Source organism: Eleutherodactylus coqui, chromosome 10 (assembly GCF_035609145.1).
Source record: "Eleutherodactylus coqui strain aEleCoq1 chromosome 10, aEleCoq1.hap1, whole genome shotgun sequence".
Lineage (NCBI taxonomy): Eukaryota > Metazoa > Chordata > Amphibia > Anura > Eleutherodactylidae > Eleutherodactylus > Eleutherodactylus coqui.
This window is the reverse complement of record NC_089846.1, coordinates 74931302-74954358: the sequence shown is the minus strand read 5'-3', so window position 1 is coordinate 74954358 and position 23057 is coordinate 74931302. Positions and strand designations below refer to the sequence as shown.

The 23057-nt window shown below is 44.0% G+C and overlaps 1 protein-coding gene across 8 annotated transcripts in view; it reads left to right on the top strand.

The window, feature by feature from the left end:
- LOC136580603 (collagen alpha-2(XI) chain-like) overlaps positions 1 to 23057 on the top strand; it is a 159297-nt gene that overhangs the window by 109746 nt on the left and 26494 nt on the right. For all 8 annotated transcript variants that reach the window (XM_066581279.1, XM_066581284.1, XM_066581280.1 and 5 more), the window contains 17 exons: positions 3472 to 3516; positions 3639 to 3692; positions 7271 to 7378; positions 7466 to 7519; positions 7611 to 7664; positions 10534 to 10578; positions 10867 to 10920; positions 15416 to 15460; positions 16255 to 16308; positions 17798 to 17851; positions 17960 to 18013; positions 18115 to 18222; positions 18414 to 18503; positions 19359 to 19412; positions 20903 to 21010; positions 21524 to 21631; positions 22242 to 22295. In XM_066581279.1, coding sequence (XP_066437376.1) covers positions 3472 to 3516; positions 3639 to 3692; positions 7271 to 7378; positions 7466 to 7519; positions 7611 to 7664; positions 10534 to 10578; positions 10867 to 10920; positions 15416 to 15460; positions 16255 to 16308; positions 17798 to 17851; positions 17960 to 18013; positions 18115 to 18222; positions 18414 to 18503; positions 19359 to 19412; positions 20903 to 21010; positions 21524 to 21631; positions 22242 to 22295 — 1143 coding nt within the window. The remainder of the gene's footprint in view (positions 1 to 3471; positions 3517 to 3638; positions 3693 to 7270; positions 7379 to 7465; positions 7520 to 7610; positions 7665 to 10533; positions 10579 to 10866; positions 10921 to 15415; positions 15461 to 16254; positions 16309 to 17797; positions 17852 to 17959; positions 18014 to 18114; positions 18223 to 18413; positions 18504 to 19358; positions 19413 to 20902; positions 21011 to 21523; positions 21632 to 22241; positions 22296 to 23057) is intronic.

Below are 23057 nucleotides of genomic sequence, written 5' to 3'. Positions count from 1 at the left end.
TAGTGCAGATAGGGAGCAGTATAAGACATGTAGTGCGGGTAGAGAGCATTACAAGACATGTAGTACAGATAGGGAGCAGTACAAGACATATAGTGTCGGTAGAGAACAGTACAAGACATGTAGTGCATGTAGAGAGCGGTATAAGACATCTAGTGCATGTAGAGAGTGGTATAAGACATGTAGTGCATGTAGAGAGAGGTATAAGACATGTAGTGCATGTAGAGAGAGGTATAAGACATGTAGTGCATGTAGAGAGAGGTATAAGACATGTGGTGCAGGTAGAGAGTGGTACAAGACATGTAGTGCAGGTAGAGAGCGGTACAAGACATGTAGTGCAGGTAGAGAGTGGTACAAGACATGTAGTGCAGGTAGAGAGTGGTACAAGACATGTAGTGCAGGTAGAGAGCGGTACAAGACATGTAGTGCAGGTAGAGAGTGGTACAAGACATGTAGTGCAGGTATAGAGTGGTACAAGACATGTAGTGCAGGTAGAGAGCGGTACAAGACATGTAGTGCAGATAGGGAGCAGTATAAGACATGTAGTGCGGGTAGAGAGCATTACAAGACGTAGTACAGATAGGGAGCAGTACAAGACATATAGTGTTGGTAGAGAACAGTACAAGACATGTAGTGCATGTAGAGAGCGGTATAAGACATGTAGTGCATGTAGAGAGTGGTATAAGACATGTAGTGCATGTAGAGAGAGGTATAAGACATGTAGTGCATGTAGAGAGAGGTATAAGACATGTAGTGCATGTAGAGAGAGGTATAAGACATGTGGTGCAGGTAGAGAGTGGTACAAGATATGTAGTGCAGGTAGAGAGCGGTACAAGACATGTAGTGCAGGTAGAGAGCGGTACAAGACATGTAGTGCAGGTAGAGAGTGGTACAAGACATGTAGTGCAGGTAGAGAGCGGTACAAGACTTGTAGTGCAGGTAGAGAGCAGTACAAGACATGTAGTGCATGTACAGAGCGGTATAAGACACGTAGTGCAGGCAAATAGCAGTAGAGGGGCGCTATTAGACAGCCACTCAGCTCATGTTGTGATTCACGTATTTTATCAGTTAGACCCCGATTACAAGTTGCCTTCATCACGGATTGGCACTGCTTTGGTTGATTGTGGTTTTAAATGATGAAGGCCCAGGAAAGTTCACAAGTTGATAATATTGTAACTTGAGGGACAGGAAAGTCTATGCAAACTATAAACTGGCATAAATTATAGTAAATGTACATAATGGTAAGAGGTCACACCCCTTTCCACCAAGCCCCGCCTGCTAAAATACATGTCGTGATTGCAGCATAAAAAATTTTGGCACAAATGTCATAATTCTCCCCGGGTGTTTTAAAATTTCTTATTTTATTTTAGAACAGCAGATTTTATTTCTCGTCCATGTCATTGGAGGACACAGCAAGACCTTTGGTATAGTTGTGGCCACTAGGAGGCGACACGAAGTACAAGAAGAGATAGCTTTCCACTAGCTACACCCGTCCTGCAGGCACTGAGCTTTTCAGTTTTAGTTAAGTGTCCGTAGAGGGTAGATTTCCTGATCTGCAGCTCTCATCTGCTTTTACTATTTTTCCTCCTTTTTCCCCTGTAGGTGGGATGACTTAACATCCCTCATTGTCCCCAAGTGGGGGTGCAGATAGTGCTTCACATGCTGTTACTCCCTCCTCCAAGAAAAAGTGGACCTGAGCGGCTCTAAGCTCTCTGCTTCCCAGCAGCCATGGGGGTAACCTAATATTTCTGCCTGCTCTCCCCATCCAGTGATCTCTCACCAATAAGTGATAGTCGCTGAGGAGGTGACCCTACTGGTGCCCCGGGGCACCGAAGCGATGAAGATAAGGTGAGTAAACTGGTGAGTGCTCTAGAGAGTTATTACATTACTCTCTAGAGCACTGTGGCCAAGGCTGTACAACACATCTGGAAGGCCCAGAGGTCCACTTCGTTTTCTTCCACACAAATACTTCACTTAGACCAGGACTCTAATTCCAGGACTATAGGGCATAGACTTTCTGGTTTTTTTGCATGCAGGCCGGGGGCAATTCGTCCTCCTCTATGTGGTGACTCTATCCCAAACCCACATTTACTCCCACCAGGAACAATCTTAACATGCTAGAGGAGATCCACAAACATTCTAGACGTGATGCATCTCTGACACTATTTTATCTAATTGGGTTTTCCCTTACCCTCATCAAATGTGCCCTGGCTCTTTCTCTCCTTCTGTTCCAGTGTTTGTCCATCATCACATATATGGTCTCTGCACAAATTCACTTTCTTCATCTTCTAACATCAAACCATCCTTCCTTCCCAGCAGCACAAGACCAATCTGTTATTCACTCCCTGTTCCATTCCAAATGCTACAGTAGTTGCTTTCTTAGGTGATCAAGTAGAGTCTGCATTGCCATGGCCATGTCAGAATCCCAACACACATTAGTCAGTGTGCGGAGATCTACTTACCTGCTCCTTAGCATGCTGCATCTCTGGAGTGCACAACAAGGTTGCCAACATCCTTGACTGAGAACATCAATCCGAGGAGTGAGCCCTTCACCCATTCAGTCAAGGTAGCTAGTCATCTTTGACATTGGATCGATCATAAGATTGGTATTTGCCTTTGCCCACTAGAAACTAAAAGACATTCTTTTTTCCACTTGTTCACTGGCCCCCTAGAAGGTTGTAGTTCGGCCCTCCATCTTACTTCCTCATTTACCAGATATCATTGCAGGAATGACTCTTGCTCTGCATACTGTCCACCAACCTTTTTTGTGGGATATTCGTTAGGTTATGGCTTACTTACCTTCTCATAGTGGTCTCTTGGTAATCGGCTCTGACTTTTCCTTCCACTTAAGTGGTCTCAACGCTTTGCTGTTGTCCAGGACATCGCCGTTCCTCAGTTGCCCTTCTACTTTTGGCTTTTGCAGGGTGTTCCTGAAGATAAGCAAGCGCTCACCCTTCGGGGGTGTATGTCATTGTTCCTGATACTTCCTTCACCAAGAAAGGCAGTTGCTTCAGTCTGTTTAACTTCGAGCCTCGCACCTCCTAGCGGTGGATCCATGTGATAGTCTTTTCTTCACATTCTTGCCAGGTCCTACAATGGACCTTTCCGTGCATCTTCAGTTGTCATGTCTTAAGCCATATGGGTTGGCAGCAGACGGTGGATGAACAACACACACTTTCCCACCCTTTGGGTGCCGCTCTGGAATATCCCAAGGCCTTGCTGTGCCCCCAATGATACAGAGGAGAAAACAGGATTTTTGTTGCTTACTGTAAAATCCATTTCTCCCCACATTCATTGGGAGGGACTAGCTCGACTTATACTTAGTGTCGCTTCCTAGAGGCAGCAGCTATAGCTGAGATCTGCTGTGGCCCCCAATGACACGGACAGTTAAGGGATTTTACGGTAAGCAACAAACATCCTGTTATCCTCTATATGGGCATTGGTGAATCTTTACTTATCACTTTGTCTTTACAGGGAGTGGATGGAATCCGGGGTCTTAAAGGGCATAAGGGTGAGAAGGTAAGAAATAGTAATAATTAGCCTGTAGTTATCTGCTATCTGCTCAATCACCCTCCATGCCAATCTACAGCTAAAACCCAATGAGATACCCAGCTGATCACATCTATTATTCATTTTCACAGGGAGAAGATGGTTTCCCTGGATTCAAGGGTGATATGGGTGTAAAAGGTGACAAGGTAAGACTTAAATATATACAGTATATACACGTGTTCTAAAGTAAATGATTATATTAAAAAGTAAAACGCTTGGTCTGGTGTCGCCAGTAGCACAAAATGTGACTATTCTCAGTAAGACAAACCAAGTAATCTTGTAGAAATAATAACTTTTCCAGATATATATTATATATAATAATAATCTTTATTTGTATAGCGCCAACTTATTCCGCAGCGCTTTCAGGCATGGATAAATGCATATATATATATATATATATATATATATATATATATATATATATATATATATATATATATATATATATATATATTTATATATGTATATATATATATATATATATATATATATACACACATACACAGGACAAGGCACAGACATGGTGGGATTAATTTGTACTTAAAACAATAGCAGAACAAGATGAGCAGAGGAGTAACTATTATACAACACTACGGTTGTACCTAATAAAGAACAAGGAAAAGAAACTCCAAAGACTTCTGACTCAAAGCAGGGCTGTCTGTACTCCGAGTCCAGAGTAGGCCTGTATCCAACAACCGATCAGGAACACCCCAAGTCCAGAGCAGGGCTGTACCCAAACACTGATCAGGAACACCCCGAGTCCAGAGCAGACCTGTACCCAAACACCGATCAGGAACACCCCAAGTCCAAAGCAGGGCTGTACCCAACCACCGATCAGGAACACCCCGAGTCCAGAGTAGGCCTGTACCCAAACACCGATCAGGAACACCCCAAGTCCAGAGCAGGGCTGTACCCAAACACCGATCAGGAACACCCCGAGTCCAGAGCAGACCTGTACCCAAACACCGATCAGGAACACCCTAAGTCCAGAGCAGGGCTGTACCCAACCACCGATCAGGAACACCCCGAGTCCAGAGTAGGCCTGTACCCAAACACCGATCAGGAACACCCAGAGTCCGGCAGGTTAGAACAGAACCCCCTAGCTGGCGACTGAGGTCCCCTTTGCGTACTCTATCACAGGACTTTTTTGACACATAGTCTAACTTACATTTGGAGGCTACCTTGTATCCAGGCTGAATTACTGTCAATAACGATTAGTACTCCAAGTTTCTGCATAGGTTTGACAAAGGGCGTTGAGCCTGAAATGTTGCAACTGTGCACTTAGTGTGAACATCTGGACTGTTTTAATAAAACCTATGGCCACCTGGCCACCATGGATGTGAAATCCTTATATTCCAACATCCCACACGAAGATGGAATGACCACCTGCCAGGTACACCTAGCAAAGAGATATATCTTCAACTCACCAGATCCGTCATGGGCAGTAAAATGGCACCGCAATATGTCAAACTTTTCAAGACAAAACTGGAGAGTGACTTTCTGGCCTCCAGCAAACCATTGGCCTACTTCTGCTACATTGATGACATTATGATCTTCTTGACCTACACCGAACAAGAACTAATAAAATTCCATGCAAGATTCAATGCATTCCACCCACCATAAACCTGACATTAAGCTACTCGTATACCGAAGTTAACTTTTTGGACACAATCATAAAAATTTCAAACAACTCAATACAGACATCCCTATGCCGAAAACTGATTGATCGACCCACATACCTCAGATGGGACAGTTCCAATCCTAAACACATCAAGTCCATCATCTACAGCCAGGCCATCAGATATAACCAGATCTGCTCCAACCCAACAGACACAGAAGAACATCTCTACCATCTTATAAGGACATTTATAAATCAGGGTGACCATCCCACCTCAACTGATGACTAAATCACCAGAGCCACCAGGATACCCAGAAATGAAGTATTCCTATACAAGGAGAAGGAAGGAAACGGACGTGTACCTAACATATGAAGGCTACTATAATAAAAGGCAACTTCAAATACCAATGTCATAGAAGAATTTAGGAGTTTCTAACCATCTTTGACACTTTTACAGTGTCACAGGCATCAACATCTCAAGTGGCTTCATGCATGATTGGAGAGTATGAGAAATCAGTAGCAGACACACAGACTGAAGACCCTCAACACCAATCTAGAGACCAGGAAACCTTCACATCATTGTCAGTGAACTAATTAAGTATTCACTCCTCTATTCATTCTGTTCTGGTATTGTTTTAAGTAAAAATTAATCCCACCATATCAATCCTCTTTCATATGTGTGTGTGTGTATATATATATATATATATATATATATACACACACACACACCTCTTCGGATCTATTCCATTTAGCCTGAGAGGTTGGAAAGCTTGCCATAACATCATGTATTTTTGTTGGCCAGTAAAAAGTTTCATATCTACAAGATTACTTGGTTTCACTCACTGAGGACAATCACATTTTCATTATATTACCACATCCTATAATTGGATCTGTGCTCCAGAGCTGTTTTAATACCAGAGTGATTCCAGTACACCAGTATTAAAATGGACACCCTCTCAACTGTTGCCCTGCCCCCTCTCAACTGTTGCCCAACCCCCATCACTGTTGCCCCGCTTCCAAACATTTATTATGGCAAAAAAACATGACCCAGCAGACTGCAGGTTTTCCCACAGTCTGCTCAGCTTGAAGTCCGGCAGTCAACTGCCCATTAAACACATGACCACTGCAGCCAATTCACGACCACAACGGGTACTAAAACCGGTCATTGGCCACATTGGTCGTGTGCTTTAACAGGCACGTGAGTGCTGGACCCAGAAGTGAGTGGAGACCGAAGAGGTAGAGAGACATGCAGTAGGTGACTATGGCTTTTTACTATTTTTAAACCTCCTCAATACTTTTCACTGTATCTGTGTCCTGAAGAAACTGATGCCGCTGGAAGAGGGCCTGGTGCTGCCAAGGGGCACAGTGCAGATGCTCATTTGCCCTGTGGTTAAAGTGGCCGTGTTGTGTTCCATTAACTCTGTAGTTGTGATGATGCTCCTTTTACGTTTACAGTTGCATTGAGGCCTCTCAATGTGACGTTTTCTTTCATGCTTAGTAGGATTTCTGGGCCCTGCACCTAAATTTCAGCTTCCCTCTCTCCCCAATTGCCTGCCATGATCCTTAACGCTGCATTACTAGGTCCCTTAGATGGCCCTTCCTTGCAGCATTAGAAGAGTAGGGCGCATCCTTGCTCGGTCCAACTGCACCCCCCACTGTCTCAGTACAGTATCGGAGGGAGTCGGGCCTCTCTGGCAGCAGCTGGAGCAAAGCTGAAAAGATACAAGCTGAACGAGAGAGTGTGCGGAGGAGTTGGACCAGGGCAGCAGCGGTGACTGTTCGGGTTCTAGTTGACACAGTGGCATGTTGGTCCCCCTGGCTTAGGAGCCCGGTTGCAACTGTGACCGCTGCGACCCCTATAGCTTCTTGCCACTGGGCTGAGGGCATAATGACTAAAGATGGTGGGGTTCTGTCCTCCCTGAGATTAAAGGGGCATCCACTGAATTGTTTTACAATTAATCACACCAAATCTTCAGTATTTTCCTAAAATCTGTTTTGTTAAATTTAGTCTTTCCCATGTGCTGTAGCACTGTGTGATTCTCTACGGTAAAATTAAGGATTTGTGAGCGACATGCAATATTTAAGTATCTTAATATTTCTGTTTAGGGTGAAGGTGGAGTCCCAGGGTCAAGAGGAGAGGATGGGCCTGAAGGTCCCAAGGGAAGATCTGGCCCTACTGGTGATCCAGGACCCCTTGGATTGATTGGTGAGAAGGTGAGATGTGGTGGTGTCTGGTGTGTGTTCACAGCCAAACATTAATACACAAGATGACCATTAAACATGTATTTTTTTCATTTCCAGGGCAAACTAGGTGTTCCAGGCCTGCCAGGATATCCTGGACGACAGGGGACGAAGGTAAAGGAGGGTTACAGCGGAATATAACGGGTATGCAGGACCCAAAAGTGTTGCAATGACTCATGGTCTATTTTACTTTCTATCATTACAGGGATCTCTTGGCTTCCCAGGATTCGCAGGGACCAACGGAGAGAAGGGAGCGCGGGTATGGGACAATCTATTAATATGATTACACCCACCTCATCCTTTCTGGAGGGCATCAGAATCAGGGTTTTATTGTATTGCTAATATCAATGCCTAAACACAGAGGGTGGATAATCAGATATGTTTGTATATGCCATATGGTCAAAATGAGTAAAATCTGTAGTTACTTCAATGTAAATATCCACCTCATGTCATAATTATGAAAAAATGGCGGGCAGAATACAGTAGTTTTGTATGACTCAGTAGAAAAGTCCCTAAGATGCCGATACATACAGAAGCAAAGCCTTCCCAACCCGCTGATTTTGACACAACCAGCCAACTATCTTATGTGTATGGGACTGTGCAGATTTTCTCCTGACAGAAGATGTTGGAGGAAAGAAGGATTGGGCATGCTGAATTTCAACATGCCCAATCCTTTGTTCTCATTGGAGATAAGCCATCACTTAAGGTCTGGCAGTAGCTTATTCCGATTTCCCAATTGAGAACACAGGTATATTCAGGCAACCTGAGGATGCATTTTTATGGGGTAGAGGAGGAAAAGTCTTGAACCAACAGTTATTAAAGGGGTATAGCCAATTTAAAGAAGTTATCAAGACAGAAACAAAAATTGAAAACAGTTCAGAGTTTTGGCAAAATATAAAGAGTCACACTCACCTCACCCAATTCCCCACCACTCGGGGTCCCTGGTAGTTCTCCACTTCCTGCCACAGCTGCAATGGCTCCCCCATACAGGGAACTGAGCCAGTGATTGGTTCGCTGCTGCAACAGGAAGTGGAGAGCGACAGAGGCTTTGGAACAGCAGGAATCAGGTGAGGCAAGTATAGCTATTTTATGTTTTACCACTATCAGTTGCTTTAAAAAATGTCTGTGCCCGAGTAACCCACTTACATCATCGACTGCCCCCGAGGATGACTGGAGGTAAGGACCTGTGGAGTGCGAGGCTGTGTTTGCCTTTCTTTATAGAATATGGCATCAGCCCAGTTTAGTGGTATGAAATATGGTGAAAATAATCATAAGTTTAGCCCGTAACCCTTTTAGATTATTTAGTTTTGGTAGTTGTTGGTATCGTAGTAAAACACACCTTTTTTCACACGTTTTAGGGCTCCCACACACTTGCGTTTTTTTTAATACCGCGCTTTTTTTAATGCAGATGTCAATGGGGCTTTCTAATGTTAAAAACCATTAACATTCGCGTTATATACAAGATGTCACAGATGGGAGAAAAGAAGTAAAGCCTCTGGTGGGATGTATTCATCGTGCAGCTTACATCTCCCTGGTCAAGGAGCAGCACAAGAGCCCAATGCTCACGAGGCAGCAATGCCCACTGCAAATGCCCCTTCCAGGATTTTTTATCGTTGATCTTCTCCTTCCGTTACACCGGCCAATCCATCAGAAATGAGGAAATTATAAAGACAATTGGCCGCTATCAATATCCAGTAATTAAAATTTTTGGCAGCTTTTTTTTTATGGCTTTTTTCAGTTAAAAATGATTGGTGACCTACTCCCCAGGACAGGTCATCAATAGCTGATTGTTGGGGGTCCGTCACCTGGGATCGGGCTGCTGTCAGTGTATGGAGCTAGAAGCACACAGCTATGTGCCCACTGCAGTGGCCCTGCATGGTATTGGAGGTGCAGCTCCCATGGAAGTGACCAGGAAGTGTGCCTGCAATACTACGTTGGGGCACTGCTGCGCACAAGTGTACTGGCCGTGGTGAACAGCTGATGGGGGTGTCGGTGTACAGGACCCCCAGAAATCAGCTATTGATGACCTATTGTGGAGATAGGGCATCAATCGTTTAGGACTGCACAGCCTTTTCAAAGTAAACCTCCACCTTTTTATCATCATGGCTTTTTTTAGATACAAATTTTTTAATATCTTCATAATGGTCAGATCTCAGTTTTTTGGAATCCCCTGCTGTTTACTGGGTGTAGACATACAGTGGGATTAAAAAATAACATGCTGTCTACCTGCAACTGCCACTAGAGGGAGCTCATTGTATACACAGTATACAGTAACATCCTCAGCTTCCTCTAGTGGTGGCTACGGGCAGTCATAATCTTATCATTGAGCTCTCTGTCTATGCAGGAGATTTGGAGTTCTGACTGCTAGATATTAAGAAATTAATCACTGCCGTATTTCTAAACTATTTACAGATAGTCTCCTACTTACGAACGTTCGAGATACGAACATACGGTACATACGAACAAGGTTGTCAAGTTAAAAGTTTTAGTAGAACATGTTTTAACAGTTGTGTGACAGCTCCCTGCTCAGCACTTCCCATAAGAAGCGTTGAGTGAGAAGCCAGCGAGCCGACGGCAGGACTTTCAGTTTGAAAGCTCTACATAAGCGCTGATGCCAGCGCTTGTGCAGCCGCTTAACAGGCTGCCGGTCCGTGTAATACTTCATACTTCATGTACTTTGGACATACAAACAAAATGGACTTACAAACAGGCTCCTGGAACTGAACCTCCTTGTAAGTAGGGGACTATCTGTATATTTAAAACAGAATTATTGTTCAAAGGTTAGAACTCCTCTTTAACCCTTTCCAATCCACTGTCTGACCTCTGAAGACATTATGATTTAAGGCTGTACAGCTCCGTTGTTGGAAGATATCTGTGAGGTTTTCTTACTGTATATTGCCAGCCTCTCTGCTGTCAGAGCCTATCCAACGTGTCACCTCATGCAGTACTAGCTTTAGCCAGCATATAGCGCTGTTGTGTAACAGCAGAAGAAGAGTAAGGATAGAAATTGGATTGGAAAAGGTTAATGTGCGGCTTTACCTGGGTGTACAGGGTGGTCGGCAGAAAAAGAAAATGGTTTCTTCTTGCTCATTGTGTAAGCAAGCATTCTACTTTTCTATTTTTTTTAGGGTCTTTCTGGAAAATCAGGCCCAAGGGGTGAGAGAGGACCCTCAGTAAGTGAATATTTTTTTCTCTCTCTTCTTTCTAAACAACAAGTATATTTAGTGCTTTAGTTTACTCCGCCATCAGACATCGCAGTAGAATCATCCTGATTGTTCCACCTTTGCATTCATTACTATCTATAATGTCTAGTACTGATTAAGCTATAATGTGTCCATGTCACCTTTTTTGGAGTGACATCCATAACAACGCTTGTGTAAGATGGGGCTTGACAAGTGCTGTCAGCCGTGGATACAACACATTGTATATTTTGTATCTTTATAATTTATCCTTTTTTCCAGGGTCCAAGAGGACAAAGAGGACCACGAGGGGCCACCGGGAAATCAGGACCAAAGGTTGTGGAGTAGAATCATCTGTCTTGCTTCTTGTCTCTATCATTGTGATGCAAGTTAGGGATGGTACAAAGCCTCCACGGCGCCCTCTCTTGGACGGCAGCTTCCATATAAGTGAATGTCCAGCCTTTTATTATTATGATGATGTAGTATAGGTTTATGATAAGATGATTTAACAGGTAGAGCAGATTCAGTGCCCGGCTATGATTTGTGGTATTATGTTAAGTAATTGTCCATCATATTACTGGAAATACTGAGAATTGAACCTAGTGAAGGTACAACCTAACCTGCTGAAGATGCTGCAGATTGTCTTTGGGGATTTGTGCAAGAAAACTCTGCAGCAGCAGCCAGGCAGGTGCAGAGCTGTCTAATACGGTATTGGGTTCAGTGCAGGGGTATTAAAACAGGCCCACCCCCCTCTCTGTCCTCAAAGTTTTTGAGGCTTAACCCGTTTAGGACCAGGCACTCTAAATTTACGTGCCTGGTCTGGCTTAAAGCTTATCCGTATGTAAAATTATGGCGGCGCTTTAAGCCTCCTGCTCTGCAATCAATCAGAGGCAGGTTACGGGTTATCAGCTGTTACTAACAGCTGATAACCCAGAGCAGAAGGCAGGAGGGGTATTTAACCCTTCCTGCCTTTTCTTACCCCAAGTACACAGTGCTCAATGAGCACTGTGTACTAGAAAGTGAAAGTAAACTGTAGCTTTCACTCCGGGAGCGGGGGGGGGGGGGGGTCATGTGACCGCCAGGGTTCCCCGCTACAGCAGAGCTGGACCCTTATCAGCACTGCCAGTGACTAATGTCACTGCAAGGGTTGCAGGGAATGCCCCAGCTACAGTGGGAAAGTGTCAAATAAAAAACAAAACATGTGAATGTCCCCCAGAGGTCTTACATGCTGTCATGGGGGACATGTATGTAATTATGTTTTTTACTATCTATCAGTAAAAAGAATTACAGAATAAAACAAGAATACATACCGTATTTTTCGCTATCACCTGATGATAAGACGCACCTAGGTTTTAGAGAGAGGAAAGTAGGAAAAAAATATTTTGAACCAAAAAGTGGGCTTAAATATTTAATAAAATAACAGAATAATATGTAAGCATGAACAGCAGTCAGTCAACAGCCGCATTAAGAACTATTATTACTGTAATTAACAGATGAGCAGAGATTTTTATTTTAGAACAATACACCTGTAGTCATCAGGAAACCCCAAAAACTCCTCCCTGCTGTCCGAACTTATCAAGCTCAGTGACTCACTATCACTGGTGTCAGCATCTTCATAAAGGATTCCATCCTCAGAACCGTCCAAGGCATTACTGATGCCACATTTTTTGAAGGATCCTACAACAATTTCTTCCTTCACAGCCAGCTACGATGTTTTCACCCACTCACAAGTGATAGTGGGCCTTTTCATGCGTCCAGTGGGTGTCAGGTCATGATTTCCAGCAGCCATCCTCTTTTTCCACTCCCCTCGCATGAAAACTTTTAATGGCTTGTTAATAGAAACATCCAGAGGCTGCAACTGGCTGGTAAGCCCCCCAGGAATTACAGCTAGATGGGTCTTTGCTTCTTTAAATATTTTTTTTGTGTTTTCACTGATATGTGCCCTAAACTGGTCAAGTACTAGCAGGGCAGGTTTCTTCAGAAGCCCTCCAGGGCGTCTGGACCACACTTTTTCGATCCATATTTTCATTCCACCTTCATCCATCCATCCTTTCTCATGAACATGGACAATAACTCCTCGTGGGATCGCTTCTTTTGGCATGCTTTTTCTTTTGAAGATTAGCATTGGTGGAAGTTGGGTGCCATCTGCACAGCAGGACAACACAACCGTGTAATGCGCTTTCTCATGTCCTGAGGTTTTCACAGTTATGGATTTTGCACCTTTCAAATCAACAGTCCTGTTTGATGGAACATCAAAAGTTAACGGGACTTCATCCATATTCCCAATCTGGCCTATTTCAAAGCCATTTTTCTTTCTTACATCAATTACAAATTTATGAAAAGACACAATCTTGGCTTCATATTCTTTAGGCATTTTTTGCGCAATCCTAGTTTTGGTGCGCATAGCAAGGCCACATCTCCTGATGAACCTGTAGCACCATGATGCGGATCCAGTGAATTCCTCAATGCCTTTCTCTGCAGCAAGACGCTTGGCTTCAAAGATGATCATTTTTGTAGAGACTGAAAATCCGTTGTTCCTGTGACGTATTATCCACTCTTTCATTTCCACGTCTATCTGTGGCCATTTTGCAGTATGCCCACGAAAAGTGTGCTTACTTTTATCTGCTTTTTGCAGCTCCTCCTCCTGTTTCCTACATTCACGTATCATTTTTTCAGTTGGAGGCGGCCCCAAATTTCTCTCAGCTGCTCTGTTCCCATGTTCTTTGGCGTATTTCACTACCTTCAGTTTAAAAGGGATTCTATATGCTAGTCGTTTCTGCTTTGACATCTTTCTAAAATTGGATGGATGCAGCAGGAGACTAAGGTAGCTTTGTCATGCAATAATGAAAGAACTGTCAGCACTTCCTCATAGGAGGAAGGGGTCAAGCTGATTGGTGGAGGAAGGGGAGCAACAGTTGTTCCCGCCGGCGCTCACCACCAATCAGCGGGCAGCAGTGCAAAGGAGAGAGAACTGATTCTTTGGCCGAATGTTCGCATGATTGCGCGTTAAACTTGCGATCGCGCGAACAAGCCGCACGTTCACTCTATAAGACGCACTGACTTTTCTCCCCCACTTTGGGGGGAAGAAAAGTGCGTCTTATAAAGCGAAAAATATGGTACATAAGAAAGAAAATAACCCAAAACCGACGCCAACCTAAAACGTCGCTATAAGCGCCCTGTAATCCCAAACCATACTTATTATATATCAGAACATCCGAAACAAAATGAGGAATCCATTCCCATACTTTATTTTAGTGTAAATATACTAATTAAAAATAAAATAACTAGAAATGTTAAAAAAATCATTTTTTTAGCTTTTCACCCCCAATAAAACAAAAAAAAACGGCAAAAAAGTCAGTAAAAAAGATATTTAAAAAATAGTCCCTATATGTCACAGGAAAAAAAGCGCAGCAAAAATAATTTTGATAGCTAAAGATAAAAAAAAAGGGCAGTAAAACCATCACTTGGGTAAAATCCCTAAAAAGTGTCTGGTCCTTAAGGTACAAAACAGCGTGGTACTTAAAAAATAGCCTTTAAAAAAAAAAAGACATACTCACTTAATCCTGCAGGCTACATTCCCTCCTCTGGCTTCCACGCTGTCTCTGCTCACTTCTGGGTCCAGCGGTCACAGACCCATCTAAGCACTTGACCACTGTGGCCAATCACTAGTCTTAATGTTATTGAGATCAATGGTGGCCACAGCAGTCATGCGCTTGGATGGGCCTGTGACCGCTGGACCCAGAAGTGAGCGGAGACCGCAGGACTGGAGTGGTTGGGTACCCAAGAGGTGAGTGTTTCTTGTTTTATTCTTGTAGCCCCACAATACTTTCCAACTGTATCCATGACCTGAGGATACGGATACAGTAAGTGATGTTGCTGCTGGCAGCCCAGTGCAGATACCACATGGGGAGCAAGCAAGAATCAGAAGTAGACCCAGGATGTCTATATCTGCCTCCCGTCCTCATCCTGTAGATTGGTCTGATATTTAGGACCAATAAGACCACAGTTTACAATATTGGGTTGAGTCAGGGCTTATCCCAAGTGATTGATGGTGAATGACCTACTGTACAGCACTGTGAAAAAGTTTCAGGCAGGTGTGGAAAAATGCTGCAGAGTGGGAATACTTCCAATAATAGGAGGGTTAAGAGTTTTTTGTCAACGAACAAAATAGAAATTTAAATCCCATCAGTATTTGGTGTCACCACCCTTTACCTTCACAACAGCATCAGTTCTTCTAGGTACACTTGCACACAGTTTTTGAGGGAACTCAGCAGGCAGGTTGTTCCAGACATCTTGGAGGACTAAGCACAGATCTTCTGTGGATGTCGGCTCTCTCCAATCCTTCTATCTCTATGTAATCCCAGACCGACTGGATGATGTGAGATCTGGGCTCTGTGGGGCCAAATCAGCACTTCTAGGACTCCTTGTTCTTCCCAACAGTGAAGATAGTTCTTAATGACATTGGCCGGAGGTTGAGGGTTGCTGTCCTGCTGAAGAATAAGTTTGACATCAGACATCTTCTATTTTTGAAAAAAATTCTTACTTTTCCTCACCTGCCTACAACTTTTGTACAGTACAGTAAGTCGGTTGTCCTGAACTTTAGTTTGGTACTGAAAATGTGGACAAGAGCAGCAGCTGAAAAAGTGTTTTAAATCCCACAAATCTAGATAAATTACAGCTTTTAAAAAAACAGTGTTGCCATCTGTTGGTCATCGTAGGTGGTTTCAGTAACACTGCAGCTCGGTGACATTATAGTCATATATACCTGTCATTTACCCGAGACCTGTTCCATCTATGTATTCAATACTTATGCATTTTGTTCCCCCTCTAGGGTACATCTGGAGGAGACGGTCCTTCTGGCCCACCGGGAGAAAGAGTAAGTCCAGATCTCAACACCAAATGCACTTCATAATGCATTTTCCTAAACTTTCTACTCTCATCGTTCCCTTTACATTAAAGGGGTTGTCCCGCGCCGAAACGGGTTTTTTTTTTTTTTAACCCCCCCCCCGTTCGGCGCGAGACAACCCCGATGCAGGGACCTAAAGGAAGGTTACCGGAGCGCTTACCTTAATCCCCGCGCTCCGGTGACTTCAATACTTACCGGTGAAGATGGCCGCCGGAATCCTCTTGCTCCGTGGACCGCAGCTCTTCTGTGCGGTCCATTGCCGATTCCAGCCTCCTGATTGGCTGGAATCGGCACGTGACGGGGCGGAGCTACACGGAGCTACACGGAGCCCCATAGAAGACTGCAGAAGACCCGGACTGCGCAAGCGCGGCTAATTTGGCCATCGGAGGGCGAAAATTAGTCGGCTCCATGGAAACGAGGACGCTAACAACGGAGCAGGTAAGTAAAAAACTTTTTATAACTTCTGTATGGCTCATAATTAATGCACAATGTATATTACAAAGTGCATTATTATGGCCATACAGAAGTCTATAGACCCACTTGCTGCCGCGGGACAACCCCTTTAAGTAGCTCGTCAGCCATCGTTCTACCGTTGATGTTGCTGCACATTGTGTATTTCCTATCTCACTTTTTCTTGCCACCATTCTTATTTTACCAGTCGTTTATTGATGTTATAATTTATTTCTAACGTGACACAATTTAATATTTTAGCATTTTCTCTTTTTGTGCATTTCCTCTAAGAAGCTGCCTTCATTTTTTTCCAGGGTCTCCCTGGACCGCAAGGCTCTAATGGGTTCCCTGGGCCTAAAGGACCTCCTGTGAGTATATTTTGGCGTTCTTGCTTTGCACCATATTCAATAAACTATAATGATGCTACCTGACAATGTAATCTTGTGCTCAACTTGCTCATACAGTCTGGATAAAATTTGCCTGAAAGTTTTTGGCGATTAATTGGCAGATTTCTGTGTTAAGAAGCAGATGGACCTTTGGTTTTGCACATGTCAGTCATCTGTAAAAGCTCGTTCAGACAGATGCATATTTGGGCTGTGTGCTTTCCATGTATTCCACAGACAGCCAACGGCCACATTATAGCCTATGAGGCGATACATGCGAACGTCTGTGTGCAAGAAATCACTGCATGTACTTTTCTTGGTCCTTTTCACTGATGGGTGTCCATGTTCTGTCTGATGTGGGTTCGGAAGCAGGTGGCATGCAGCCGTCTAAATACTAGAACTTTATCCGGCCTTCCAGCTCCTTCATCTGTAGAGCTGCGCTGGGCACAAGTATTTTATCCTTCCATAATATGTGTCTTTTGAAGGGTAAAACGCACGATATCATTGATCGCTGCTCGTCTTTACAAATCCATCTTTATTATAACACTGGTGTTATATGGTAATTATCAGATAGATTTTATGGTAGGTGAGACGGGTTACAGTCGGAGCAATAGACAACGCTACTTAATTCATATTGATCTGACTGGTTAGAAACTGGGTAATCCTAACTGTTTTCTGGTTGTTGTCTGAACCTCTCCATACCGGCCTTGGATTCACTCAGAGGGGCGGTCCAGACTACAAAGCCTGAAAACTGTGCCGGAACGCCAACCAGGAGAAGATACTGCAGGAGAGAAAGTAGAAAACAGTTTTATTATGAATTTACCATTTCGATAAAAAAGGGTCTACTATTTCCTCTTAGAAGCAGCGCCACTCTTGTCCATTTGGTATTACAGCTCGACCCTATTCAAGTGAAGTCATAGTTTTTAGTACATTAAGCAAAAAACAAGTGTCCTCTGAGCTTCATAACAAGCAGATATTTTACTATGACTTTTGTTCCAATGTTAGATTTAGAGATTGTTAGTTATTTCCACCGACATATTTCCCAATATCTATGGTTATATAAACTAACATGTAAACCTCCTTCTATTTCTTACTTAGAGCAACATAATCCGTACAATGACCTAAAACAAAGTGTATTCAAGCAGAATTAATTCTTGTCCCATCAGATTTCTGTTGCGAGCCTGCGGGGCTAGTCTGTCAAATACAATAAACTGTTATGTCGGTGGGATCTGTTAGGATCCGCTGCAAAATTGGTCAAACAGACCTGTAATATATCAGGGATCCTATAATAACTGAATGCGACGTTGAGTTTAAGTCAACCACGTGAAACTACTACTAGTAAACCTAGAGCACCACTAATAGTCACTGTGGCCATGTTGTCATTATTAATTTGCAGACACTGATCACCACAAGACATGAGGTCTATAAAGGAACGACACAGCACTTATTTCTCCTCCTCCTTGTTCTTCTATAGGGCCCCCCAGGAAAAGATGGGATCCCAGGACATCCCGGACAGCGAGGAGAAGTGGTGAGTGTTGGGGTTTCTTGGTGGGGTGCTGTACAGAATATAAATCTCCAATGGAGCCATCACAATGCTACCCTATTATATAATAGCCTATCTGATGCTTCCTTGTAGGGTTTCCAAGGTAAAATGGGGACTACAGGACCTCCGGGTGTTGTGGGACCGCAGGTATGATACATACAAGACTTGGTCTTATTTGTTCTCACACTTCTCCACTCTTTACGTTAACTGCATGGTGTAAAAACTTCTAAATCTGTGTTTTTATGTAGGGTTCTCAAGGTGAATCTGGTCCTATGGGAGAGAGAGGGCACCCCGGCCCTCCAGGACCCCCAGGAGAGCAGGGCTTGTCTGGCCCATCTGGTAAAGAAGGTACTAAGGTGAGCCAACGATGACTTCTGCATTTAGTTCCATATTAAGGCTTTTCTTCCTTTTCACAGGACAGTATTATGTTTCTTCTCCCATAACGTAATGCAGCATTTCTATGTTAAACCGCCCATATTGTCCCCATCTACACTTAGTCTGATTTCATTACCATCCTGAGACTTCCCAATGATTCTGTCTTCCACAGGGAGATCCTGGAACGGTTGGTGCCGTTGGAAAGGATGGTCCTGCTGGTCTGAGAGGATTTCCAGGAGAGAGAGGCCTACCGGGCACACCGGTGAGTACCAGACTTGTGGACTAACCTGGGAGATTAATGCATCATTGGTAGTAGTAGCATAAGTAGTCCTAGCAGTAGATCAATCAGTACTGGTTTCTCACATCATCTGCCCTCTCCCTGATCCTCTGTGCCATCTTGTGCTCTTCAGTTGGCGCTTCTGTGGTTTCATCCAGGTAACGTCACAACCTGAAGCAAAGACATCTGCCATAGGAATTCGTATGAGTCTTATGCAGTATATATGGATTTAAGCACATTAGATACAGGCGCTTTATGAGTAGGAGATAAGCCAACAGCATCTTTACAAGGAGACTATTTTGATGACCATAATACTTATTTCACTGCTCTGTCACACGAGCGGACAGGTATGCACTCTGTCATGACAGCGTAGGGCTATGTGGCCTTAATATATAACATCTATTTATCATATTGCCAGAGTGAATCCTCCTCCTCTGGATGACTTATAGATGTATATATGGCTTAATAAATGGACAGCCAGAGCAGACAGTGTCTAAAAAGTGCGTTGCTGGAAAGCGCCGTCCAGCGCTGAAATCGAGCGCTTGTCTGTGAAGCCCCATTGGAGCGTTATACTGTGATTACTGCAGCGTTCAAAACGCCACAGTAATCGTGGTAAAAAACGCCTGTGTGAGAGCGGTCTAAGTGATTACAATGTAGACTGCTGATGTTGGCGTTCCAGATGGTCCCATACATGTCCTATTTGCAATACATCTGGTGAGTGGTCAGCCACAGCAGTGATGGAGCGGTACCCATCTGTATTCCCAGCCACTGTATGTGTTACTATTGTCTGTTCCACTTACTTGTGATGTAAATCAGTAAATCTCTGTCTTTACCTCTCAGGGCGGTCCAGGTCTGAAGGGTAATGAAGGTCCGGCTGGTCCCGCGGGTCCGGCAGTAAGTTCTCATCTTCTCTTCACTACATTTACCTCCTTTGCATAGGACTGACTGTTTTCTCCGCTTGCTCTCGAAGTTTGTATCTTCTTACATGATAACGGACGCTTTGTTACTGAATTATTGGCTCCGGGTTCCATCTCTCCGAACCTGCAGCTATTTCACAAGATACGTAGATATAATAGAGGTGCAGATACAGCAAACTGTGAGGCCCCCTGTCCACGGGCGTATGCGTACAACACGCGGGTCTCCGTGCAGCATATGCTCTATATTGGAACCATTTTTAGCCCACAGAAGTCAAGTAATTGAATTAAAAAATACATTTTTCATGTTTGCAGATAGCTCACATGTGTATATTGGTCCAGTTTCATCATCCCTCTCTGTAAATTTCAAAAATGCAAAAAAAGGGCATGTATAGAAAGATGGCCGCCCTCCATAGTCTTGTACAGACAACATGGCCACCCCCCCATAGTCCTGTACAGACAAGATGGCCACCCCCAGACTCCTGTACAGACAAGATGGCCGACCTGATAGTCCTGTACAGACAAGATGGCCACCCCCCATAGTCCTGTACAGACAAGAGGGCCACCCCCACAGTCCTGTACAGACAAGATGGCCACCCCCATAGTCCTATACAGACAAGATGGCCACCCCATAGTCATGTACAGACAAGATGGCCACCCCCCACACTTATGTATAGACAGGATGGCCACCCCCCATAGTTATGTACAGACAAGATGGCCACCCTCCATAGTCATGTACAGTAAAGGTGGCCACCCCCCATAGTCATGTACAGACAAGATGGCCACCCCCCATAGTCATGTACAGACAAGATGGCCACCGCCCATAGTAATGTACAGACAAGATGGCCACCCCCCATAGTCATGTACAGACAAGATGGCCAGCTCCATAGTCATGTACACACAAGATGGACACCCCCCATAGTCATGTACAGACAAGATCGCCACCCCTCATAATCATGTACAGACAAGATGGCCTCCCCCATAGTCATGTACAGACAAGATGGCCCCTCCATAGTCGTGTACAGACAAGATGGCCACCCCCATAGTCATGTTCAGACAAGGTGGCCTCCCCCATAGTCATGTACAGACAAGATGGCCAGCCCCATAGTCCTGTACAAATTGTAGAATAAAAAATCTGAAAATAAAAGCATATTAGAAAAATGGAAAATGCTTCTCTATGTGGTTTTAACTAGTAAAATAAAATGTGATATGTCCACTTTAACAAATAACTGAAAAAAATCTGGATGAAAAACAGACAACTCATAGCAAAATACGGAGCAAAAATGGCACAAATTGTAATAATAAAACATCTGTATTGCACATCCCGTCTGATCTGTATTTTCGTACTCTAAAGCAGTGAGCCCTAATGTAGTTTGTACGTCTCCCCCGAGTGCTCGTCATTTATGGGTTACGGTAATAAAAGAGTTGTAGGATAATAATTTATGTCACTAACTCTGATATTCTTCTTAGGGATCTCCTGGAGAAAGAGGCGGACCAGGCCAAGGTGGACCTATCGGGCCTCCTGGTAGACCTGGCCCTCAAGGACCTGCAGGCGCTGCTGGAGAAAAGGGTGTTCCCGTATGTATGAGCCTGGTTGGGCACAATGTCCATCTACCTGCTGACACACTCAGGACATAGGGTATCTCTCCATTACTCCTATGTTCAGTCGTAGAGTATAGAAGTCCGGCACAAAGTATATACCCCCAAGTCACTGGCCTAGGACCAAGCTTTAAAGCAACCCTCCAGTCCTGGAGAAACAGAGATGGCCGAACTGCTTCTCTGACTACCTGATGTACAGTGTGCATAGAATACATCAGCAGTGATCCTGCATGCTGCTTTGATGGGTGGAAAGCGCTGGTCAATCACAGCAAGTGTAGAGTCTTACATTAATGATGTATACTAATACACAGGGTGCATCATGTAGTTGGAGAAGCTGGTGCGGCCATCTTTGTTTCTCCAGGATCAGAAAGTTGCTTTGAGGCGCAGTCCTGCATCTGGTCATTAAGTGAGTTCCCCATAGATTATGACATACTACACCTTCACATTTCACACTATGGTTCTCATCGCTGTATAAATCGCATGTTGTTCTAGGGCGAAAAAGGTCCCATTGGCCCTGCTGGTAGAGATGGAGTGCAAGGACCTGTAGGTCTTCCTGGGCCCGCTGGACCTCCGGGAATATCAGGAGAAGATGGAGACAAGGTAAAGTTGACTTTGAATGTCCTATTTCTTTTCCCGGTGTCAAAAGGAAACTCCAGAGAAAGTCAGAGTCTCCCATTGTAATCATTAGCTATAGAGTCTGAATATGTCCGGCTACTTTGAGCCGTATTAGCTAAGCCCAACAGCTGAAGGTAGGTGCTCCATTCATCTAAAACATCATTTTTATTGATGCACAAACAAGGAAAGATAAAACTTTCTACCCCAATAATTATATAGATAGTGATCTAGTTAAGTAAAGGAACTACAACTCTGGCCTCACTATCCGCAGTGGAGGTTCTAGGGACATCGCTACCTTGTCTATCAGTAATTAAAAATAAAACAATACCCCAATGGTGACCCAGCTTCATCAGGGGTCAGGGACAAGTGATGGGGCCATTGCATGGCAACACTGCTGAGGAGTCTTCATGTGTTGCCAGGGGCATGTGCTGGTGACATATACTTAATACAAGCAGTGGCGCGGCTCCACAAAGATGGCACAGAGGGTTTTTTGTTTAGTATATGTTGTGTTATTTTTGTTGTTGTATTTGGTTTCAACATTATAAATCGTGGAGTGTATAAAATATAGATTACTTATGATTGTATCACTTTACAGGGTGAAGTTGGGGAGCATGGACAGAAAGGAGCCAAGGGTAACAAGGGGGAACATGTAAGTATCTGGATATATGGCCATGACTGAAGCCCGGAGGCTTACATTGCAGTTAACGGGACATCTTCTTTACCACCATTAGCACTGTCTCTTGAGTCACTAAGACAAGTACTCCCAATACACTATGCAAGAACCCCCTACAAACATGGCCTGTACCCCTGGGGTCCACCTACCAATGGTTGAGGACCTAGGACAGTGGTTGTCAATCTGACATATTGCAGGCACTGCAGATTTGTCCCGTAACTTCCCTATAGGGCAGATATCAGCCGGTGCCAGTCGCAGGGTAGGCGTGCGGCAGTCATTAATGCACGATTTGCATAACGTGGCCCCTCCCATACAAAGTGGATGAGCGGCTACCATACATACATTGCAAAGGTGTGCTACATTAACCCTGTAGTGTGCTCACCATGTAGGTTAAAGAACATCCGTACATTCGTGGTTTACAAACCCAGTGGGGACTTTATCTCTCATCTGGTGCCCATATAAATGGACGCACCAATGTATTTGCTCTACTGAACATGAAGCGCTCAGGCCTGTGTCACATGAGCGCATGTGTATTTGTGTGCGCCGTTACACTGTGTTTTGTAAATGGGTTTTGTGTACTCGCACGCACAAGTGCGTTTTTTTTACTGCACGCAAAAAAACATGCAATAATGCTCCCAACCATTGAAATGGCCAATTAGTGTAATGAGTTCAAGATGTGTTCTTTTCCTGCACAAATGTGGAGGAAAATGGGGCATGCTGTGGTTTTTTTTTGTTGTG